Source organism: Branchiostoma floridae, chromosome 16 (genome assembly GCF_000003815.2).
Source record: "Branchiostoma floridae strain S238N-H82 chromosome 16, Bfl_VNyyK, whole genome shotgun sequence".
Taxonomy (NCBI): Eukaryota; Metazoa; Chordata; class Leptocardii; order Amphioxiformes; family Branchiostomatidae; genus Branchiostoma; species Branchiostoma floridae.
In genome coordinates, this window is record NC_049994.1 from 6,460,801 (window position 1) to 6,481,589 (window position 20,789).

Here is a 20,789-nt window from a genome sequence, read left to right on the forward strand (position 1 = left end):
TGTATATATAGTGTTCTAGTGATCTCTACTGTGACATATATAATATAGTTATTGTAATAACCATTCTCGTATTATGTACTAAGCTGTTTGCCTCTTGTATTTGTAAACTTAAGCGTAGCACTACCCTGGGTTGGCGCAGTCGTTATTATAAATTACTGTACAATGTGTCAAAGTGCACATAGCCGTGTGATCCAAGTCATGCACAGATAGCTTGCACTACCCTTTCATTGGACCTATTCTGAGTACGTCAACACAATATTAGCCTGTCATACAAGTGCAAATAAAGAAGAAACACTAACCGTGTTGTACAAACAGTCGATAGCCCTGTGTATTTAAGATGTAAGATGTTTGTAAGCCACACAGTCAGTGTCTTGTCCTCGATCAGCTTTGGGTTGAACAACTGTCAGAAAACAAGTAGTACTATGTGGTTGGACTAGGTACTTAGCATGTCATACTGACATTGCCTTTGGCAGAAACTGTCACGAAGTGAATGGGAGACCTAAATTTATTGACCTCACAGCTTGCATTTACTTTGCAATAACAACAACATAAGCCAAGCATAAGATAAGAAAGTTTGGAGGCTTTCTGACTGCTTAATTTGTGAATGGAAGTGATGTTAATTCAATTCAGTTCGAACACTGAAGAGTTAAATACTTTGACTGGAAGTGACACTTTGAGAATACACTATCATTGTACTTACATGTAGCTAAGGGAAATTCGACAAGAACACAGAACAGTATATATACGTAGACCACGGCTTGACGTGCCATTTCAAGGACTTTCCAGTAGCTAGTAGAGTACATGGTGTGTGAGCGACGCAAAAGGCATGATTGTAACTGCTGGTGTAAGTGTCTAGTATAGTTAGCATGATAGTCTGACATTGCCTTTGGCTGAAACTGTCACAAAGGGATGATTGGGAGACCTTACTGACCTAATAGCTTCATTTACTTTGCAATTATAAGTACATCAACATAAGCCAAGCATAAGATAAGAAAGTTTGGAGGCTTTCTGACTGCTTAATTTGTGATTAAAAGTGATGTAAATCCAGTTCAGTTCACTGAAGAGTTAATACTTTGACTGGTATTCTCAAAGTGACACTTTGAGAATACACTATGATTGTACTAGCTAAGGGAAATTCGACAAGAACACGGAACAGTATATATAGTTTTACGTAGACCACGGCTTGACGTGCCATTTCAAGGACTTTCCAGTAGAGTACATGGTGTGTGAGCGACGCAAAAGGCATGATTGTAACTGTTAGTGTAAGTGTCTAGTATACTTAGCATGATAGTCTGACATTGCCTTTGGCTGAAACTGTCACAAAGCGATGATTGGGAGACCTTACTGACCTTACAGCTTCATTTACTTTGCAATTATAAGTACATCATCATAAGCCAATCAAAAGATAAGAAAGATCTGAGGCTTTCTGACTGCTGGTCGATGTGTGATTGAAGTGATGTTAATCCAGTTATTAGCTCACTGAAGAGATAATACTGTAAATGCAGAAATGTTTGCGGTGGATTAATGTTCACGGTTTTCGCAGTGACCACTTCACCGCGAATTTAAAACCACCGCGAACATTTTTCTATTATGATATTAGATTGCAGTCTATGGTGTTACCGCGAACTTAAATCCACCGCGAAAAGTCCTTTTTCCCGCTACCGCAAAATTAAATCCCTGCAAACTTAAAAACATTTACAGTACTTTGACTGGATGTGACAGAGAGAAGACACTATTAGACACTGTGTACAGTATTTACAGGTTCATTGTACTGAGGAAATTCGACAAGCACACAGAACAGTAGACCACAACTTGACGTTCTGTATCAAAAGACTGCAACCTTTTCCAGTAGCGAGCATGGTGGGTGAGCGATGCAAAAGGTGTGATTGCAACTTTATAGTATATTAGGTGCCTATAGTACATGTATGTGCTATGGCACTGATTCAGTTATAAACACAGTTCATCTATTTCAGACTTTTTTTGTACTCTCAGACTGGTAGGATCTTTTGAACAAAGGGATGGGCAGAAAACAGACCCTTTTTAGCATTTCTCTTTCAAATCTTTCCGCAGGTATATCACAATGTTACATACATATACTATTAGGTATGGAAAGTTTATTATTAGAGGGACATTGATTTTGTAGCTACGTACTGATATGAACATGACATTGTGGCAATAACTATATCATAATTTGATAGAATGTGCAGTGCTAGGAATTCAGTACCCTTTTCCTAGTAACGGAAGAATCGGATATAAATAAAGAGTTCAAGACTCACCAATTTGCAAGATTCACCTGGCTTCAAGCAAATACTAGAACTTTGCAAGACCTTAACTTTTCAGAAGACAGTCTTCGTTGGAGCCGTATTTTGTGATGACACCGGCATTCTCTGTGTCTTTGTATGTTGTTATCTGTTCTCTGTAGACAACAACAATGGACTAATCTGCATATTAAACAACAATTTAGCCTTAAGGGTGCATACTTTGAATACACTCCCTTTTCACTGGGACACGCAAGGAGATTTATGTTCGTATGTAATTTTACACCCAGTGGTCAATAAGTATTGGCATGTTAGAGACATCGCAACAATGGGTAGTGCTTGAAAACACACAATACAGTCTCATGATGTGATTCGTATCAAATGTTTTTTTCCCATGCTTTAGTCCAAAATAACCTGCTAGTAATTGTTGATGTACATGTTCCAACCAAATTATAAACAAACAAAAAAAACAACATTTACAGTAATGAAAAATTGATAGAAACCAGGCCTGAATATTAAAATATACACATGTCTTCTATATAAAAGTTAATTATGCCAGAGACACAATGGCTAAAACTTTTAGTAAAAGATTATGTTTCTCAGGTGTAAAATTGAGGTTAATCTGAATGTGAATAAGACTGTATTTTGACATTATGTGGATTAACTTCTAACAATGATCATAGTTTGACCTTTGTTGGGGCTTTTAGAGCTGAATGAATATTGAATTTTGCATGAACCTTTTGTGTAATTGACATAACTTAAATTATGGAGAGTAACAATGAAATCTCAAGCAGACATCAGCACATATATCACATCATCACAATGGAAGAAGACCCCTCCCAGCTATTAGAAAAATTGATGCCTGTATTTTTCGAACAGTCTTCTTCGTGTCACAACTCTCTTTTAATTCTTACGTAAACGTTTCGGCATATCTATCAACTTCATCAGACTAGTACAGAATGAAACAAATATTATCGGTGCAAATTGGATAGAAGGGTACATGTAACTGTTCACGTATATCTTTTTGTTTTTGTTTTACTGTAAATCATGAAATTTTTACTGTGCATTGCGTACTACATGTGTTTTGCGTCAATATGGTTCTTTCAAGCAACACCGTGAAAAAGTCCTTTTCCTTTTATAATTATGAACTAAAGTCCTGTAAACTTCCATATACAGTACGTACCTGATTCGTTATATAACTGCTCGTATGGTTGCTTGGATACATAAACACATCAGAGGTATTTTGAAGGTATCGCACATGGCTTAGTTTTGCCCCCCTCCCCCTAAATAAAGTTTAATAATATATTGGTCTCAAAATAGCTTCAAAGTGGTAGCATGCGACTCCAGTATGTTAGACATTTCAGCTAGCTGTATGTATATAGTGTCTGGTTACAATGTACATTGTATATAACAGTGTCTGGTTACAATGTGTATATTGTGTATAATTTATAGGCTCATGCAATCATGGCAAACCCATCAAACCAACAATGTCGAGGAAACAAGTAGCTATAGGGGATGTACATGTCAGTGTCTTCATTTAGGGGAACAGTGTTAAGCTGAGGTTCATAGTGTAGGCAGGGATGAGAAGAAAATGTGTTCTAGAAAACACATGGCTCTCTTCACCATTTTTTCACAAGTTTGCTGATGGGAGAAAAAGAATTGAATGTAATACACTGTGTGAGGTATGTCCCAGAAAGGGACAAAGGAGAGTGTATAACCAGTTATAGCTTCCAGTCATTCAAAATGAAGATGAATCAAAATGAATCTAATGAAATATCCCTTTTTTGGTTAGATAGATAATTTCTTGAATTGAATCAAAGGTCTAAAATTTGAAATAATATTATGTATTAAAATACTTTGTATATTTAGTAGTTGCCATACATTGTACCATGTACAAATGTCGTGCAAAAAAGTTCTCTCTGTATTTTGTAAACACAGTCTGAGACCTTTCATGTTTGTGCTGAAGAAATTAAGTTAGAACTGATGATAGATTGACATTGCTATCTTTCATGATTGTGTAAACTTTACAATAACTATAATTATTTCCTTTCTCTTAATAGAAGTCCACATCGTGAAGAAGAATGAGAGAACTTGGTAATGACCTTCCCTTGATGGGTAACAGCCATGAGATCACCGCACACCACTTCATCCTTGACCTTGATGTTGACATGGACCAAAAGGTCATCAACGGAATCATCACACTATTTCTCAAACCTTCCTATAGACAGATACACGGCACAGATTTCGTTGTCAAGAAAGTTTCAAATGCACACAAATGTGAAAAGGAGAGTTATGAAGGCTGCTGCCCCCAAGACGTCAACCAAGAAGCCAGCGGCCAAGAAGTCTACAAAGAAGTCTCTGGCCAAGAAACCTGCTGCCAAGAAAGCTGCCACCAAAAAGACTCAGACAAAAAAGGCCGCCAAGAAAACGGCGCCCGCCAAGAAGGCGACAAAGCCCAAGAAGAAGACTGTAGCAATTGTGAAAAAAACAAAGATCCTGCAGGTTCTAGTGGCTTCAAACTTGAATTTGAACTTGAAGGGAACACACCTGTATCCAATGGTAACAGCTTTTTCGACTCCAGCTCTAAACCAGAGAAAGAAACAAGCAGAAGCGAGAAAGTTTCAGGCACAGAACCCGATGCAAGGACAGAATTCGAAGGTGTTGGTACTAGTTCAGTTGACCAAGTAGGCACTAGTGTTGAAACACTTAACAATGTTTCACTCGGATCGTGTAATCTGGATTCTTTTGATACAGCCGCTGTTGAGTCAAGTAAAGTCAAGGATTGTTGCACTCAGTCAGATAGCAAAACTCATGGGGACTTTCAGTTGATTCTTGACTGCTGTGATATTGAAATTCTGCATGTTGAAGAGGTCCTCTTTACTCAAGATGAGATAAAAAGGAAAGCTGGGAGAATAGAGAGTAACGCTATTCTTAAGTCGTCAAGTAAAAAATATTCTGAGGCTACACAAAGCAATGTGTTGGAACGGGAAGATGGCTACAATTCATGCAATGGTAGGCAGGACACTTTTGACATATTCTCAAAACTTATGACAGATTCAAAGCAAAATCTGGCACAAGAGAGAAAGGCAAACTTATCACATAATGATGAGAGTTTACAGAATCCAGAAAGGCATATTGATCATACCTACTGTAACAATTACAACAGTGCACAGAGCTGTGTCGAAAATTGCAGAACCACCACATTTACCGCTACACCTGGAAAAAATACAGCAACTACAGCAGAATTTCACAATGATCATGACTATTTAGAATCAAAGAAATCCGTTTTGCAACAGACTTTAAGATTAGAATTCGGCAGCAATGGTGAAGATGTGGCAAGGGATGAACAATCTGAGAAAAATTTTGACATATGTGAAGAGGATTTCAAAAGGGAATGCTATATTCCAGAACTCAATCCTACTGCAAGCAAGGAGGAAGCCAAAGAGGTGTTCGCTACTTTTATGGGAATCCACAACTGTTCATCGGGAAGACCCCTGCATCACAGAGTGGACCCCTGGTGTGTGCGTATCTGGAGGGAGGGGGTCAGGGACAGGGAGACCTTCCCCAGGGTGGTGCGCATCAAGTACAGAACCACCCCCGAGGGGCGGTCCCTCACATGGGTTACAGACCAGGATGGGAAGTAGGTTATGATATACACTTATTGTCTGAGTTTTACATCATATTCTACATGTACTGTATTAGAGTAATGCAGTTATATGGAGGTAAGGTGTGAGATGTTATAATTGCACATTTGTCAAGTAATTCATGATCTTGGTACACCTTTATTCTGTTGTAAATTTCAAATCTCCAATTTTTACGTTATATGCTAGGTGCTTTTATTTTGAATCATAAGGCCACACCAATTTGATGTTTTTTGTTTTCAGATTTTAAAATTTAAAAAAAAAAAATTTAACTGGAGAAACATTTATAATGATAATGAAGCCTGAGGACCAGGTTTGTGCAATGGTGACTCAGTTTTATGGGGTGAATACAAATTCAAGTGTTCCTCCCTTAACCCTTTAGCTTTGTGTCCTCTAGGAAACTTCCTGGAACCAAGAAATTAAATTAGTATGGCCTAAAGCACTTGGAAAGTTTATCAATGGATAAAGGTACAATGCAACATTTGTTTCTTCAAAAGTTATAGATTGAATTTGCACAATGTCATGTAAAGTAACAGTTGTTTTTTTCTCCACAGGCCTTGCATGTTCACCCAAGGTTCCTGCATCAACAACCGCTCCCTCTTCCCCTGTCATGACTTCCTCACTATGGCAACCTGGCAGGCTGTTGTCCATGCCCCACATGGTGCCACGGTCCTCATGAGTGGGGAGGAGCCTGGGGTGCCATGGCAACGAGAGGCTGTTGCTTGGCAACCAGATGCTGTCACTAAGCAACCAGATGCTGTCAATAAGCAACCAGATGCTGTCACTAATTATAAGCAACCAGATCATACAGGAATTTCAGCTGTCATACAGACAGACCTAACTCAGGATGTAGAATTTGTTTCCAAGGACCCTTATCTGAACATTTCCAATATATCATCATCTTTCAATAAAAGTGTGCAAATGCAGGAAGTTGCAGCATTAGTTGCTAAGCAATGTGATGTTGCTCAGCAACAAGCTGGCACAGAAGCAACTACAGAAGTAACTGGCACAGAAGTAACTACAAGAGACCACCACTATTTCTACGTGACCATGCCGATGCCATGTTCCACACTGGCCCTTGCTGTTGGCCACTGGCTCCAAGCTTCATCAGAGGAAAATACAACTGTTACACAAGAACATAATCATTTCCTACAACCTGCTCTTCATTCAGCAAATGCACAATCACAACCTGACCTGGTTGTTCAGAAATTTGGCGAGGTTGTCCGACAACAACAGCTCGATGCAGATGACACAACATGGCATGTGGAAAGAAGTATCAAACCACCGATGTTACCTTCTGTGCAAGTGACTAATGAGCTAGCAAAACAAAGTGTCTGTCATCATGTATGTGCTGGTAAGGACCATATAAGTCGAATCAAAGAACAAGTCTGTCAGCAAGAGGACTACAGTCGTGACCAGAGTTCATGTTGTAAACCCGACCATGTCAGAGTCATTCCCTACAGAGTGTTTGCCCCCTCCGTATATGTACAACAGGCAGGAAGAGAGTTCCTCCCCTTGATAGAGAAGTATCTGTCTGCTGCCTATGATGTTCTGGGACCTCACCCTCTCCCTAGGCTGGATGTGCTGATGGTCCCAAGATGCTTTGCAAGTCTGGGGTTGGCCAGGTGAGCCTTTGTTAACAGTTTTTTTTTTTACATGCTAATTTTGATTCATTTCTTCTTCCATTCCAAACAAATAATATAAAGGTCAATGACCTGAAGTACACCGTTGTCACCATACTTACTGGTAAAGTAGCATTCACCCTCAATTACACAATGTCATTTACATGTAGCAAGTGGCAGGACAGAGCTGGAGGGGTTGGTCGCTTTACATATATATATACATGTGCATGTATGAGTATGTTTGAATGAAAGATTAGGCCAGACCATGTTAATGTAGTTGAGAACATTTTGTATTGCTAAGGCTTGAAACTATAGTATAGGTATAGTTGTCTTTGAAGGACTTTTGTTTTTTTTCTCTTTTGATATTCTTTGATTTTATATTCTTTGTACAATTTGTATATATACAATTGTATAATATTACCTTTTATCCTGGCTACATTGTTTTTAACATTTTAGTTAGATTTGTTTTTCAATGGTAGAGGAATATTGAAAATAAATGGCATGTAAACAATGCATCTGTTAAGTTCTAGCTTTTTTATGCATATGATTCCTGATAAGTGTTAATGTTTCAACTTGTCTTCTTATGACTAGAGTTGAACCCATTCAAGATAATAGTTAAAATTTGCCTTACAAATTTTCCTGATTTTTCAGTCCCCATCTGATGTTGGTGTCTCAGTCCCTGCTAGCTGGCCTAGGGGATGGCGGCATGATTCAATTTGTCTTCTTATGACTTGAATTTAACCAACCAGTCACACAAAGAGCTAAAACTAGCCATACAAATTTTCCTGATTTTTCAGTCCCCATCTGATGTTGGTGTCTCAGTCCCTGCTAGCTGGCCTAGGGGATGGCGGCATGATTCAATTTGTCTTCTTATGACTTGAATTTAACCTACCATTCACAAAAGAGCTAAAACTTGCCATACAAATTTTCCTGATTTTTCAGTCCCCATCTGATGTTGGTGTCGCAGTCTCTGCTAGCGGGGGACGGCAGCATGTGCTTGCGTCTGGCGCACGAGATCGCTCACTCCTGGTTCGGCCTGCTGATTGGCTCGCGTGACTGGACGGAGGAATGGATCAGCGAGGGGTTTGCCACATACCTGGAGGACTGTATCCATGCTAAGGCTATGGGGGTAAGTGTTATTGTATCATACCTGGAGGACTGTATCCATGCTAAGGCTATGGGGGTAAGTGTTATTGTTTAATACCTGGGCCTCGATAACGTTTGATACGGGTGTTCTGAACCGGGTGATAGAAAGCTACATACTTTTAGGCTTCCATCAAATATTTGCTCTGCACACGCCAAGTACGTTGCGGTCAAAAATTTTAGTAACTGACTTGGACATTGGAATTGCTGTTGTAACTGTTACAGTAATTTTGTTCGAGTGCACCAAATTTTCTCAACTTCTGGTACATTTGGCATCGAACGTCTTTTCTCAGGTGGGTATGACATATTAAATAAAATACAACACGGTGTGTTCCGCATCACTCTCGGGCCCAGCCCTCCCGCGGGTGATACGGAATACATCGTGTTGTATTCTCTATATATATCGCATACCCAGTAAATTCACTGCCTCAGGGTATAACACACCAGGCCATATTTGCACTGGGCAGTACTAGCTGGATGTTAAAACTGATTTATTTGATCCACTCACACCAGGATGGACCCCAACACTTATTTCTAAATGAGGTGGGTTCTTAAACTTCCCTTTGGCTCCTCTCAAGCATGGGTACCCAGTAAGTTCAGTATGGACGATGCTAAGGTGACAGTAAAAAATGGAAGGGTCGAACTGTGCTTGCAGGGCTCGAAATACCACCTGCATATGCAGGTTAGTGCAGGTAAAATTGGAGCTGTGCAGGTATTTCTGGTGTCTACCTGCACCTAACCTGCACTGGTCCATGTATTGGGTTTTATACATTAATGTCATATGATGTAAGTGTATGTGGATTGTTATTAGCTGCATTGAATGTTACTACCTATGAAGTATAAAAGGAAAAAAAATAGCATTGCATTATGGTTCCTAAAGAATTTTAGTATGATCCATACTTCCTAAATTCAGAGTGGTGCAGGTAAAATTTGTCTGGTGCAGGTAATTTTCAACGTTACCTGCACCATTGCAGGTATGCAGAAAAAAGTATTTCGAGCCCTGGCTTGTTTACCAAAACTCTCCCAATATCCATTCAAATGAGTGAGGGACAGCTCGTATCCGAGCCTCTTGGCTTCCACGGAGTATCGAGTTTCACTATGCAACGGCAACAAAATTCTAACGCTTGATTTAAATCTTCCTTTGTTACATTTATCGAAGTACATACAAAAAAGCAGCTGTTTAAAAGGGTAATACTGTATCATCTTTATTTGTTAACAATAAAATAACATACAATGCATGACCCAAAAATGACTTTGGGTCATAGCTATGTTTCTAGTGTCCAAAGATATGCTTGGCATGTGATTATTTAGTAAACAGGTTTCAGGTGTGCATGACTTGTAACTGCCCTGCAGCACAGTTGGTTATCAAGTGACCTTACAAAATGCCTGTAAGGCCACACCAATTTAATTTCTTGGTTCACGGATTTGCTCGCTCCTATTTTTTGGAAATAAAAATAAAAATTACTACTCAGCAAATTTTCACCATTAATGAAACCATTCACCAACTTTCTGGTGTAGCAAATTGGCCTTTATATTATAAGCTCCTTAAAGTGTGGGTACAGGTGCTGTTACTGTACAAAAATAGTGTTTTTGTACTTTTTTCAAGCTGAAAACTTTTTTTCTTTATGTTTTGGATTAGCCGTTACCTTTAACCCAACCATTTTACAATTTTTATTTTTATTTCGCCCTCTCGCTCCATATTTTTTATGAAAAAATCTGTGAACCAAGAAATTAAATTGGTGTGGCCTAATATCTTAGTACTGTTAGTACATAATAGATTTGTACTCTAGGTTGCACACCACCATATCTAGGTTGATATCACAAAAAAGACATGATTTCTTGGTAGAGAAGTCAAAACAAAAACTGAAAAAGCTAGAAGGCCCAAACAATACACCACTTTTTCCTTTTATCACAAGCTATCTGCAACCAAAAAATCAAGACTATAGCATGTCCCGGTCAAAAGATAAAACATGGAAGTCCTGGTGTAGTACCAAGGTCACATACTAGGTGGCCCAAAAGTCAACCTTGATCTTTGTCTTCCTAACACCTACATACATATTAAATCTCATGGTAATCCACCAAGAGGTTCTAAGAGTTATACTGACTACAAAAATCTGGACACACAAACACACACAGACATGCAGACATACACACAGACAGACACACCCAAAACAATATCTCCATTTTCATAGAGATAATGAAACCACAGCAAACATCTAGAGTTACAGTTACTGTAGCAATTTTCAAAATGTTTCTGCAAGATCAATTCTTTAGTTATGTCTTTTCAAAATAAGATATTGTCTGAATTTTACTTCTGCCAATTTCAACAGTTCCTAAATGCCACTAACTGAAAGATTTCCAGCTCAAATCATACAAATATGATTCTCTTTGAAACCCTAAACATCAGAGTAGAAGCTAAAACAAATGGTCTAGAATTTGTGAGTTTTTTTAGTCATACATGTGTACACAAACATAAACTAAATCATCTGAAAGTATTTCAGCACCAAGGAAAGACCAATGGGCAAAATAACAGTAAGTGAATTGAGTGTACCTTGACTGGGTTTCAACATTTATTTGAATGACCATAATAATCTTTTTTTTTTTCATTCTGCACTTACATTTTGTACATGTATGTCTTAGAATAGAGGGTAAAAGTCAGTTCCAATTAGTTTATGAGGCTGTAGGAGTGTTTAGAGCATTTTGTTTAGAGCATGGTATTGGAAGGTGGAGCCTATCCCTCTTCTTTCAGTCTTTTGTAGACTGGTTTATTAAGCAATAACTTAAAGCATAATAGTCCTCCTGGCAGCCTAAGAGGCTGAATTGCGAGGGCATTACAATCATGTTCCATTCAAAATACATCGATTAGAAAATTTTATGCACAACGTTAAAACAATGGGTCAGTAGATACTGGTTAAAATACAATATCGAAGTAATACGAATTTGTTATGTTCAAAGAATTCCACTATTTACAGACTTAGACTTTATATAGACTTTTAAAACTTCGACAAGACAACGTGTGACTGAGGAGTAAAGTTCAGTTAGAGTCCGTTAAGTGTTTCCACCATGGCCGGGATGGCGCTTGACCTGTAGCGCTTTGACCCAGAAGGCTGCTGGTACTGTCCAGAGTTGCGTAGGTTTCTACCGTGCTGTTGGACACGGGTGGGGGGCAGCCAAGAACAGAACCGTGGGGATTTCTCAACTTTTGTCTTCCAAACTGAAGTCAGGTACCCATTTTTATGCATTGGGTGGAGTGAGGAAAGTCTTACATGTTAAGTGCCTTTCCCAAGGGCACAACATCAGTGGCATGTCAGGGGATTCATACCCAGGACCTCTGGTTTCTGGGACAAACACCTTAACCATTACATCAAAATGAACACTTGCCGAATATTGGGACAGTTGCAATCTGGGTTTTTCACCATGCAGTTATAAGACTTGTATGTAATGTATGTGTATTTATAAGCCAGGATATTCTGATTTTTGACTCTTAAGTTGAAACATAGATGGTTGCAATAGATTTCTTTTTGATGTTCTATACTTAGTCTATCGTCACAGTATCATGGTGATACTTTTTAAGTAGTATAATCTCTCTTTTCATTTGCAGTGGACAGAGAAGGAGAGCCAAGAGTACTCTGACCTTCGTTCCTGCATCCGATACCGGCTACTGGCTGCTGAGCTGGACAACACAGAGGTATTACATGTTTATGTTCTAGGTAAGATGACTAATGGTAGGAGGGGGAGATAAAAGGTACAATCTTATTCTAAGACAATTCTTAGGATTAAGATCTTTATAGAATAGTACAAGTCATGTAATATGTATCGTATACTACCTAGTACATGTAATACAAAATGTAAGTAGTAGGCAATAGTAGTAGTTTGCTCTGACTCACAAACCTGTAAATATTACCATTCAAAGCCACATAAACATAATTTCAGTCTTCAAACAATGCCTTTTATTCAGAACATTAGTGATATTGATCCACCTTAGCTATCTAAAGAGATGATCTTCAACTGTTGTGACAGAGAAAACAGATGCTGTGTACAGTATACAGATTCATTGTGCTGAGGATATTCTCCTAACTCTTTGTGAAAAGCACAATCAACAATGGACCATAGCTTATGTCCCATCCTAAGACTAAGAACGTGACTTGGTTGGTCTTTCTTTTTTGTCGAACATTGCCAACATTTTAGCATTCTTAGAGACAACCCAATATAACTTTTTAAAATCAGTTTATCAGTACAAATACATGTTAAACATCAGGATAGAAGCTGAAATAAGTAGCCTACACTACCAAAAACGCTTTTTCTTGTTTATCTTGTTTTGCTTCCTCACAGAAAATTTGTCTTCCAGGAAGAAAATTATTCTGTCCACAAGAAATCTTAGAAAAATGTGCTTGTCCATGGGGCAAGCAAATTTTTGCTTGTCAAGTTTTTGAGAAAATTTGAGATTTGTTTTCTTGTATTTCTTAAAATGCTTTTTCTTGTTTATCTTGTTTTGCTTCCTCACAGAAAATGTATCTTCCAGGAAAAAAAAAATTCTTGTATTTCTTAAGAGTTGAATCTTGTTAGAAAAAAACAAGAATTTGTAGAATTTTTTTCTTGTATTGTAAGAAAAATAAGAAGATTTTGCTTAAATGTCTAAAAAAATTGTTGTTTCTCGTTTTGCTTGAATTTTATTCTCAATTTTCTTCCTGCAAGAATGTTTTTCTTCATATAAGAATTGTCCATGGGGTAAGCAAAATAAGAAAAAATCATTTTTGGTAGTGTACAGTTCGTGAGTTGTTTTGAGTCATACATGTGCACACAAATGTAGAGTCAATCGTCTGAAAGTATTTCAGCACCAAGGAAAGACCAATGGGCAAAATAATTTTAGTGAATTTAGTGTTTATCAGACTGCGTATACATGTAAATGTTTATTGTTTTGAAGTGCATATTTTAACTTGTAGATCAAGGTTCTAGCCAGCATCCATCCTTCCATCCTTTGATGCAATTTTTACGCTGGGTACGGACAAAAAGTTTACCCATTCCGTCCTCTGTGATGAACAAAATGGGCATGTTAAGATATTAATGGAACCAAGCTGAGTCTACCAGCAAAATTTGCCCTTCAAAATAGAAGAAATTGCATTTCAGTCAGGGCCTAGATTTCAAACAAATATTCCCTGAGAGCATGCACCAGCAAATTTCCCAATCAAAATCCAGGGGACAGAAAAAAATTTCAGGCTGGTTAGAATACTGATGTACATACTGTAAATGCATTTAAGTTCGCGGGGATTTAATTTCGCGGTAGCAGGAAAATGGACTTTTCGCGGTGGATTTAAGTTCGCGGTAACACCATAGACTGCAGTCTAATACCGTAATAGAAAAATGTTCGCGGTGGTTTTAAGTTCGCGGTGAAATGGTCACCACGAAAACCGCGATCATTAATCCACCGCAAACATTTCTGCATTTACAGTAATATACAGATCTACATTGTACATAATTATATGTATATATATAATACAGGAGGAACTGCAGACGTTAAGGCCCAGTGCATCAGGGCAGGGGTTCCACCAGGGGGAGGGGACAGTGTACGTCACCAACGCCCTCAACACAGACAAACTTTTCACACAAGTGCACTACCTCAAGGGCTACTTTCTCCTCAGGTAGGTTCATACATTTGTATAACATCATTTTTGTGTATTTTGTTTCATCTTCTAGTTTTCGCCATTGATACATGACTTTTAGGGGTGGGTTCCAGTACACTGTACTGGTGCCAAACCGTATTTTTATATTTCAGCCATACATAGTATGGTGAAATATATTGTATTCGTAATGTTTCTTTCTTTCTTTCTTTCTTTCTCCTGTCAAATCTTCAAAGTGATTCATCTCCGCCATTCCTGGACCGAATGATCTAAAATTTGGCACAAGGGTAGAGTGAGCCAATACCTTGATGCTTTTTTCTCATTTTTGTCATATCTGCCTCTTGAATGATTTTATTGAGGTTTAAAGGTCACGTTTTGACCAAAACGGTATATTTTGGCCCCCTGTACCCTGGTCTTACAGTGGAATTGCCTGAAATTTGGTAGAGATAGGCATTAGATAGTTGGTAAAATGATCCAAGTAAAATTTTTGTCCTAAACTACTTTGAAATGCTTAATTTCAGCACTTTTTTGAGGTGAGATTGGTTTACTTTCGGCCTCCTGCCTTGAACTCCAGTGACCCCACACACCTGCGGCAGCCTGCGCTTTGGGGAGAGTTAATTGAATTTAAAGAGCCAGCCAATCAGCGCCGAGAAGGCGAATGCTAATTAATATTCATAAGCTGGCTTCTAATGCCGTATATACAGACAGAAACACATGCATATTACAGCATTACAGTGGCCATATGTCACCCTGTGCCCGGTTTAAAATTGTAGTTTGCAAGGATTTGGAGTTCAGACAGGGTCATTTTGAGTGGTAGCAGACGGTACGCATGCATTGAACGTTAGAATACAAGTCTTTGTCGTTGAATTAACCAACATTTCGCATGGCAATATCAATCATTTTCGGCAGAGTTGAATTTGGTAGGGTTAGTTGAGACAATCGAGTAAATGTTACTTGGCGGAAAATGCGGGAAAATTGGCCAGTTTGCGTTTAGTTTTTTTTTCATACCTGCCTCTAAAATGATTGTATTGAGGTTTAAAGGCAATGTTTTGACCAAAACGGTATATTTTGGCCCACTGTACCTGGTATTACAATGGAATGACCTGAAATTTGGTGTAGATAGGCATTAGATAGTTGGTAAAATGATCCATGTAAAATTTTTGGCATAAACTACTTTAAAATGCTTAATTTCAGTACTTTTCTGAGGGGAAATTGGATTCCTTTCGGCCTCCTCCCGTACGTGAACTCCAATGACCCCACACACCTGCGGCAGCCTGCGCTTTGGGGAGAGTTAATTGAATTTAAAGAGCCAGCCAATCAGCGCCGAGAAGGCGAATGCTAATTAATATTCATCACAAAAACACATGCATATTACAGCATTACAGTGGCCATATGTCACCCTGTGCCCGGTTTAAAATTGTAGTTTGCGAGGATTTGGAGTTCAGACAGGGTCATTTGAGTGGTAGCGGACGGTACGCATGCATTGAACGTTACAATACAAGTCTTTGGCGTTGAATTAACCAACATTCCGCATATGGCGATATCCATCATTTTTGACAGAGTTGACTTTGGAAGGGGTTAGTCCTTGGGGTAGTTGAGACGTAGGTCTCAACTAACCCAAGGTAGTTTTGATACGTAGGTTTGACAGTGGCGAAAATGATTATTTTCTCATCAATATTTCTCGTCATAATCATTTAAACTGTAAATCTAAACAATTGGCTTACATGTGCAATTTTTAATGAATAAAGATCAGTGCGTACTAAAATTATGTGTAACTTATTTCTCTTTGTCAATAGATCAGCATTTTTTCTATAGTGGCCATATGTCTATAGTGGCAACATTTCTCTCACTGTACTGGAAAGAAAAGTGAGGTATTTTTTCCCGAGCAAATATAGGTACTTCTAGTGTTGTTGTCGTTTTTATTACGTAAACTTTGTACATTCAAATTGTAAGTAACTTTAAACTTCCAGAGTTTTAGCCCAATAAAACACTCCCAGTACCAGGGTATCACCGCTGACCCCCGAAAAGAAACCCTCGAACAAGGTAGCAACTCCCATCCTCCGGGTCTCGCACGCTACGAGCAGGAAATTATAACACTAACACAACAAGATTACGCCCGATGGCTGTTGCATACAAAGTAAAACAATTTACGAGTAATAGTGGTATGCAGGAGGATATACTTAACAAAGAAGCAAATGAAATATATAGATAAAGCCACATCAAGTTAAGTTGTTGGTCCTGGAATTTTTCAGAAAAGAAATGAAGCGAAAGACCGACAAATTCTTTAAAAATTTGAGACGCTCCGTTTATGCAATGGCTCATACAAAACAAGAAGATTTAAGTTTTCAGCTTGAAAAAAAAAAAAAACACTTCTACTACACAGTACCTACTCTCCAAGCAGAGGTTATTAGGCTCCGGCTGTTTTTTACCGTTTTTTAGTCGTAGGTCAAAATAGAAAGCCCGATAAAAACGACTAAAAAAACGTTAAAAAACAGCCGGAACCTAACCTCTGCTCGGAGAGTACACAGTACCTGCACCTGCTTGATAATTATTCAAACGCATGCCATACTTGAATAAAAGAAAAGTTCAATGTAATAATAAATGTACACACATCACTAGGAGCTGATAACGGTACTTAGACGTAGTTATTGTACAGGAAATTGTTGAATGGCTTCATGTAATTTCATGATGAAAATCTTCTGAATGGAAGATGCGGTGTTTTTTTTCACTTTCGGAAAAATAGGAGCTGCCGCGATATACTTAAAAAGCAATAAGTCATGCATAGGGGCTCCTGTGGAAGATTATCTTCTTCCATATGGGCCAGGGGCATCTTGAGCAAGCTCTGTTTTGACCTGGAATCAATTCACAATACTAGTCCACTTTGGGGGATAATGTACTGTTAAGATGTTCCATTTTTGCGCATGGGTGATTTGGAACAGTCCAATGTTGCGTGGGAAGGGGTATGGCTGAAATATGCTGTATTTGCTCTCAAGCAAATGTCGGCCTTTCTAGTTCTTCTTAAACAGGTCTGAAAAAAGTAGACCTGATAAAAATCAGTGGGCCGGAGTTTGAACCAAGTTCTTGTACATTTTGCAATGAATTGTGTGTTTTTCAAGTTGGTATGACAATTGCTATAATTTATGTTTTTCACACAGGTATTTCACCAAGAAAGTCGGGGCTGAACAATTTCACTATTTGCTGAAGAGTTTTGTTCAAAAGTTCCCTAGACACGGAATGAACCTCATATTCTCTCAGGATTTCTTCAACCTTGTCTTCAAGACCTTCCCATGTCTTAGCTCCCAGGGTCTTACAGTGGAGAGAATCTACCAAGACTGGCTGGACTGTCCAGGACTACCAAAACAACTACAGAAAAACCCCATCAATGCTAACAACAGACTCGTCAAGCAAGTTAGGGAAACTCTGAAGCATTGGAAAGATGTCGACAAGCAGAACAGACAGAGTGAAAGAGAAGCTAGAAAGATGAGAAAAAGAAGTCGAAACCCAATAGACAATTCTGTGCAAAGAAAGAAAAGACAGAGACAGAGTTTAGATGGGGTTTGTGATAAAGAAGAAAGCATGGTTGAGAAAAATATTCTAGTGAATGACAGGAAAAGAAATCATGACATCACTGACAATATGATAGACTCAGACATTACTCCGCCCCAAACTAAACGTCAACCAATGGGAAACAGTATACCAAATAAACAAATAGACCTTGAGTCGCCTGATAGCCAATCAGATGTACCCCTTAGAATTGACCTTCCTTCAACCTCACACATAAATGAAGGGGGAGTAAGTGCACATGAATCAAGAGCTATGGAACCTGGGAAAGAGCTCTTACAAGATCAGCTTGTACTCCTCCTGGAAGAGCTGCTTGAGATGAAGACCTTGGCAACGGAAACGCTACATCAGTTGGAGAAACACTACGGGCTGTCCAGGTGTAATGCAGACGTCAGGCATCGGTGGTGTGAACTGGTCATCAAACATGGGTAATTTTTTTCTATATACTGACTTGAAACTTTTGTCACTCAACAATTATTAAAGAATTTTTAAAGATATTTTGAAGGCACCTTTCCCCAGATGTATTGCAACAATGTCAACAATCCTAAAGCTATCACCTTATCTGACACATAATGTCTCAATATTGATAGAAATTGTAAAATGTAGTTCTCCATGTGTAAGTCTGTTAAGTAAAATTTAGTGTTGACTGTTGAATAGTTAAACAGGTTGGTAAATCACTGATAACAAACTTCTTTGTACACAAGCCAATGTTGTGGTGACTGTCACCCTCCCTCACGCATTGCTGACCAGTTCTGCTAGGTGTCACTGCTGCAGTGTCAAGAATGCAGTCCCAAACATGACTGACCTTAAACCTACTTCATGAACCTTGATGTGTGTGTTTCTGTATACTATGCATGCACTGTAAAAATTAATGTAGAAATGTTTGCTGTGCTCTTGTTCGCAGTTTTCGCGGTGGCCACTTCACTGCAACCTCAAAACCACTAAACATTTTTTCATTACGGTATGTGACTTCAGTACATATGGCGCTACAGCAAACGCAAAAATTAAATCCAGTTTACAGTATGTATAATTAAACTCAATGATGATTAGAACAGCATTCTGCACATTGCTGCTTTTTGTACATAGCTGTTAGTGGAAGGAACACTTACTGATTAGTATTGCTCTGTGTGAGGAAGGTGACCAACAGTCATGGAAATGTTGGCTAGGTATTAACTCAATGGTTGTGTACAACAAACTATAGTTATCACTTGTTCTTTTGTTTACCAAATGCTTATCTTCAGGATAAATCTGAAACTATTGTGTAACATGTGGCCACAATTTTTTGGAGAACAGGAGAAAATCAAAGCATCCATAACATTAAGTCAGTGTGGCCTATCATATCATTTTTGTTGTCTCTAGCTACAGTCCTGGGTACAAAGATGTACAACAGTTCCTGTGTGAGGACCAGGCCATGGGTGTGTATCTGTATGGGGAACTGATGATGTATGAACAGCCACAGCAACAGCAGCTGGCCAGGGAGACATTCCACATGCTGTCTCCAGAAATGGAGGAGGGTCTGAGGAAAGCTGTACAGGAGATGCTTTATGGTGGACAAGGAAATGACTAAAGGATGGGGGTTTAATACAATTTGATCTCTACAACTGGAGATTTACTTCTGGACATTTCGTGTGACATCACTCTTCTTCAGCGTCACTAGAATAAACTGGCAGAACAATTTGGTACAAGTAGAGCTAACTAGAAAAAACTAGTTAAACCACTATAATTTCCTAATTCAAACGTCAATTGTGTTTGTATATTTTCCTATCATAATGGTAAAACAATACATGTATTTAGGAAGTTATTGCCAGTTCATTCTAGTGACGCTGAGGAAGAGTGATGGATGTCCTTCAAAATGTCTAAAAGTAAATCTCCGTTTTTTTAATCCAGTACTGTTGTAGAGATTGAAATTTTACTAAGTCTTATAATAAATATATTATAATATTGTTTAATACCTGGATGTCTAACCTTCATAAACAAATGGGGTGTAACTAGTATAGAATTTAATATCATGCTGTAAATGCCAAAACGGGTAGAATTTGCTGAATTGGATGCAGTGTATTCAGGGTTAAGTTATATATCATTAAGTTTATGTATTTTTGTTACCAAACGTTGTAATTGTACTTGTGTGGTGTCATAGTCTGACAGTAGTTACTGTTACTATTTAGGGTGTAATATTTACATGCTGGAACCAATACAACTGTAAAATATTTTTAAGGTCAAAATTATTGAATTTCGTGGGAGAAAATAGAGTATTATTTAGCAGTTTTAAGTTCATGGTAGCTCTATAGTCATATTGTATAGTTATGAAAACATAATGACAATAGTAACCATGAAAGGCTTTGACATAAAACCACCACAAAACTTTCAAGAATCACAGTGTCACATTTTACTTCGGTTGCAAAGTTTATTCATATGGTAATATGAAGTGATAGAGGAAAATGCTTATACAGCTTGTCTTTCATATCTTTACATGATGTGGTAATATAACAAAAATAAAGCAAACATTTCATGGCACACATATAAATATAGACTTTTTGCTCTAATGTTAGTGTATGTAGTAGTATTTACAGCTTCAAACTTTATTCTTTTTAAGTATTTTTAGAAAATGATATGATTTTATCAACAATGTATGACTTCTTTGCAGTCATTTTTATTATAATCTTGTCAGGAACATTTTTGAATATAAGTTCATCTGTGACGGGTAAGTCAACATTATGTTACAATTTTAAACTCAACAACAAGGATCAGAAAACTGATCGAAAGCTTGTTGGTAAGTGCTTTATTTTGTGTACGGATTTTAAAATTGTAACAATTTTAAACATTGTATAGTTTGACAAGCTAGATTTATACAACCAGTCAACTAATTTCTAAGTGAGGTATTTTGTACAGTTGGTCAATTCGAAAGATGTCTTTGACAAAATTTGCTTATTCACCCTTTCATTTGCA

General features: G+C 38.1%; 3 protein-coding genes across 4 annotated transcripts in view; 2 read left to right on the plus strand and 1 right to left on the minus strand.

Moving 5' to 3' along the window:
• LOC118403383 (leucine-rich repeat-containing protein 15-like) overlaps positions 1-2,609 on the minus strand; it is a 5,957-nt gene extending 3,348 nt beyond the window's left edge. Inside the window, exons 1-2 of one of the 2 annotated variants that reach the window (XM_035802089.1) lie at positions 2,277-2,608; positions 300-400 (exon numbers count right to left, since the gene is read on the minus strand). The gene's annotated coding sequence lies outside the window, so the exon portion shown is untranslated. Of the gene's footprint in view, positions 1-299; positions 401-2,276 lie in introns of both variants that reach the window. The other variant, XM_035802090.1, reaches the window with a different exon arrangement.
• Positions 1-6,902, plus strand: part of LOC118403512 — a 21,551-nt gene extending 14,649 nt beyond the window's left edge. Inside the window, exons 2-4 of the mRNA XM_035802243.1 lie at positions 4,319-5,898; positions 6,454-6,666; positions 6,869-6,902. Coding sequence (XP_035658136.1) covers positions 4,340-5,898; positions 6,454-6,666; positions 6,869-6,902 — 1,806 coding nt within the window. The 5' untranslated portion in view covers positions 4,319-4,339. The remainder of the gene's footprint in view (positions 1-4,318; positions 5,899-6,453; positions 6,667-6,868) is intronic.
• A 15-nt stretch (positions 6,903-6,917) lies between these two features.
• Positions 6,918-19,765, plus strand: LOC118403384 (aminopeptidase O-like). Its single transcript, XM_035802091.1, has 6 exons — positions 6,918-7,524; positions 8,464-8,650; positions 12,266-12,352; positions 14,164-14,303; positions 17,438-18,271; positions 19,203-19,765. Exons 1-6 carry the CDS (start codon positions 6,950-6,952, stop codon positions 19,408-19,410), a joined length of 2,031 nt encoding a protein of 676 aa, XP_035657984.1. The 5' UTR covers positions 6,918-6,949; the 3' UTR covers positions 19,411-19,765.
• Positions 19,766-20,789: the final 1,024 nt, after the last annotated feature.

Bases quoted from the DNA above. Each gene is read 5' to 3' on its own strand.
- LOC118403384 (XM_035802091.1), top strand. From the start codon at position 6,950: ATGCCGATGCCATGTTCCACACTGGCCCTTGCTGTTGGCCACTGGCTC. The intron at 8,651-12,265 runs GTAAGTGTTATT...TTTCATTTGCAG, and splicing joins TCCATGCTAAGGCTATGGGG to TGGACAGAGAAGGAGAGCCA. The intron at 18,272-19,202 runs GTAATTTTTTTC...TGTTGTCTCTAG, and splicing joins GAACTGGTCATCAAACATGG to CTACAGTCCTGGGTACAAAG.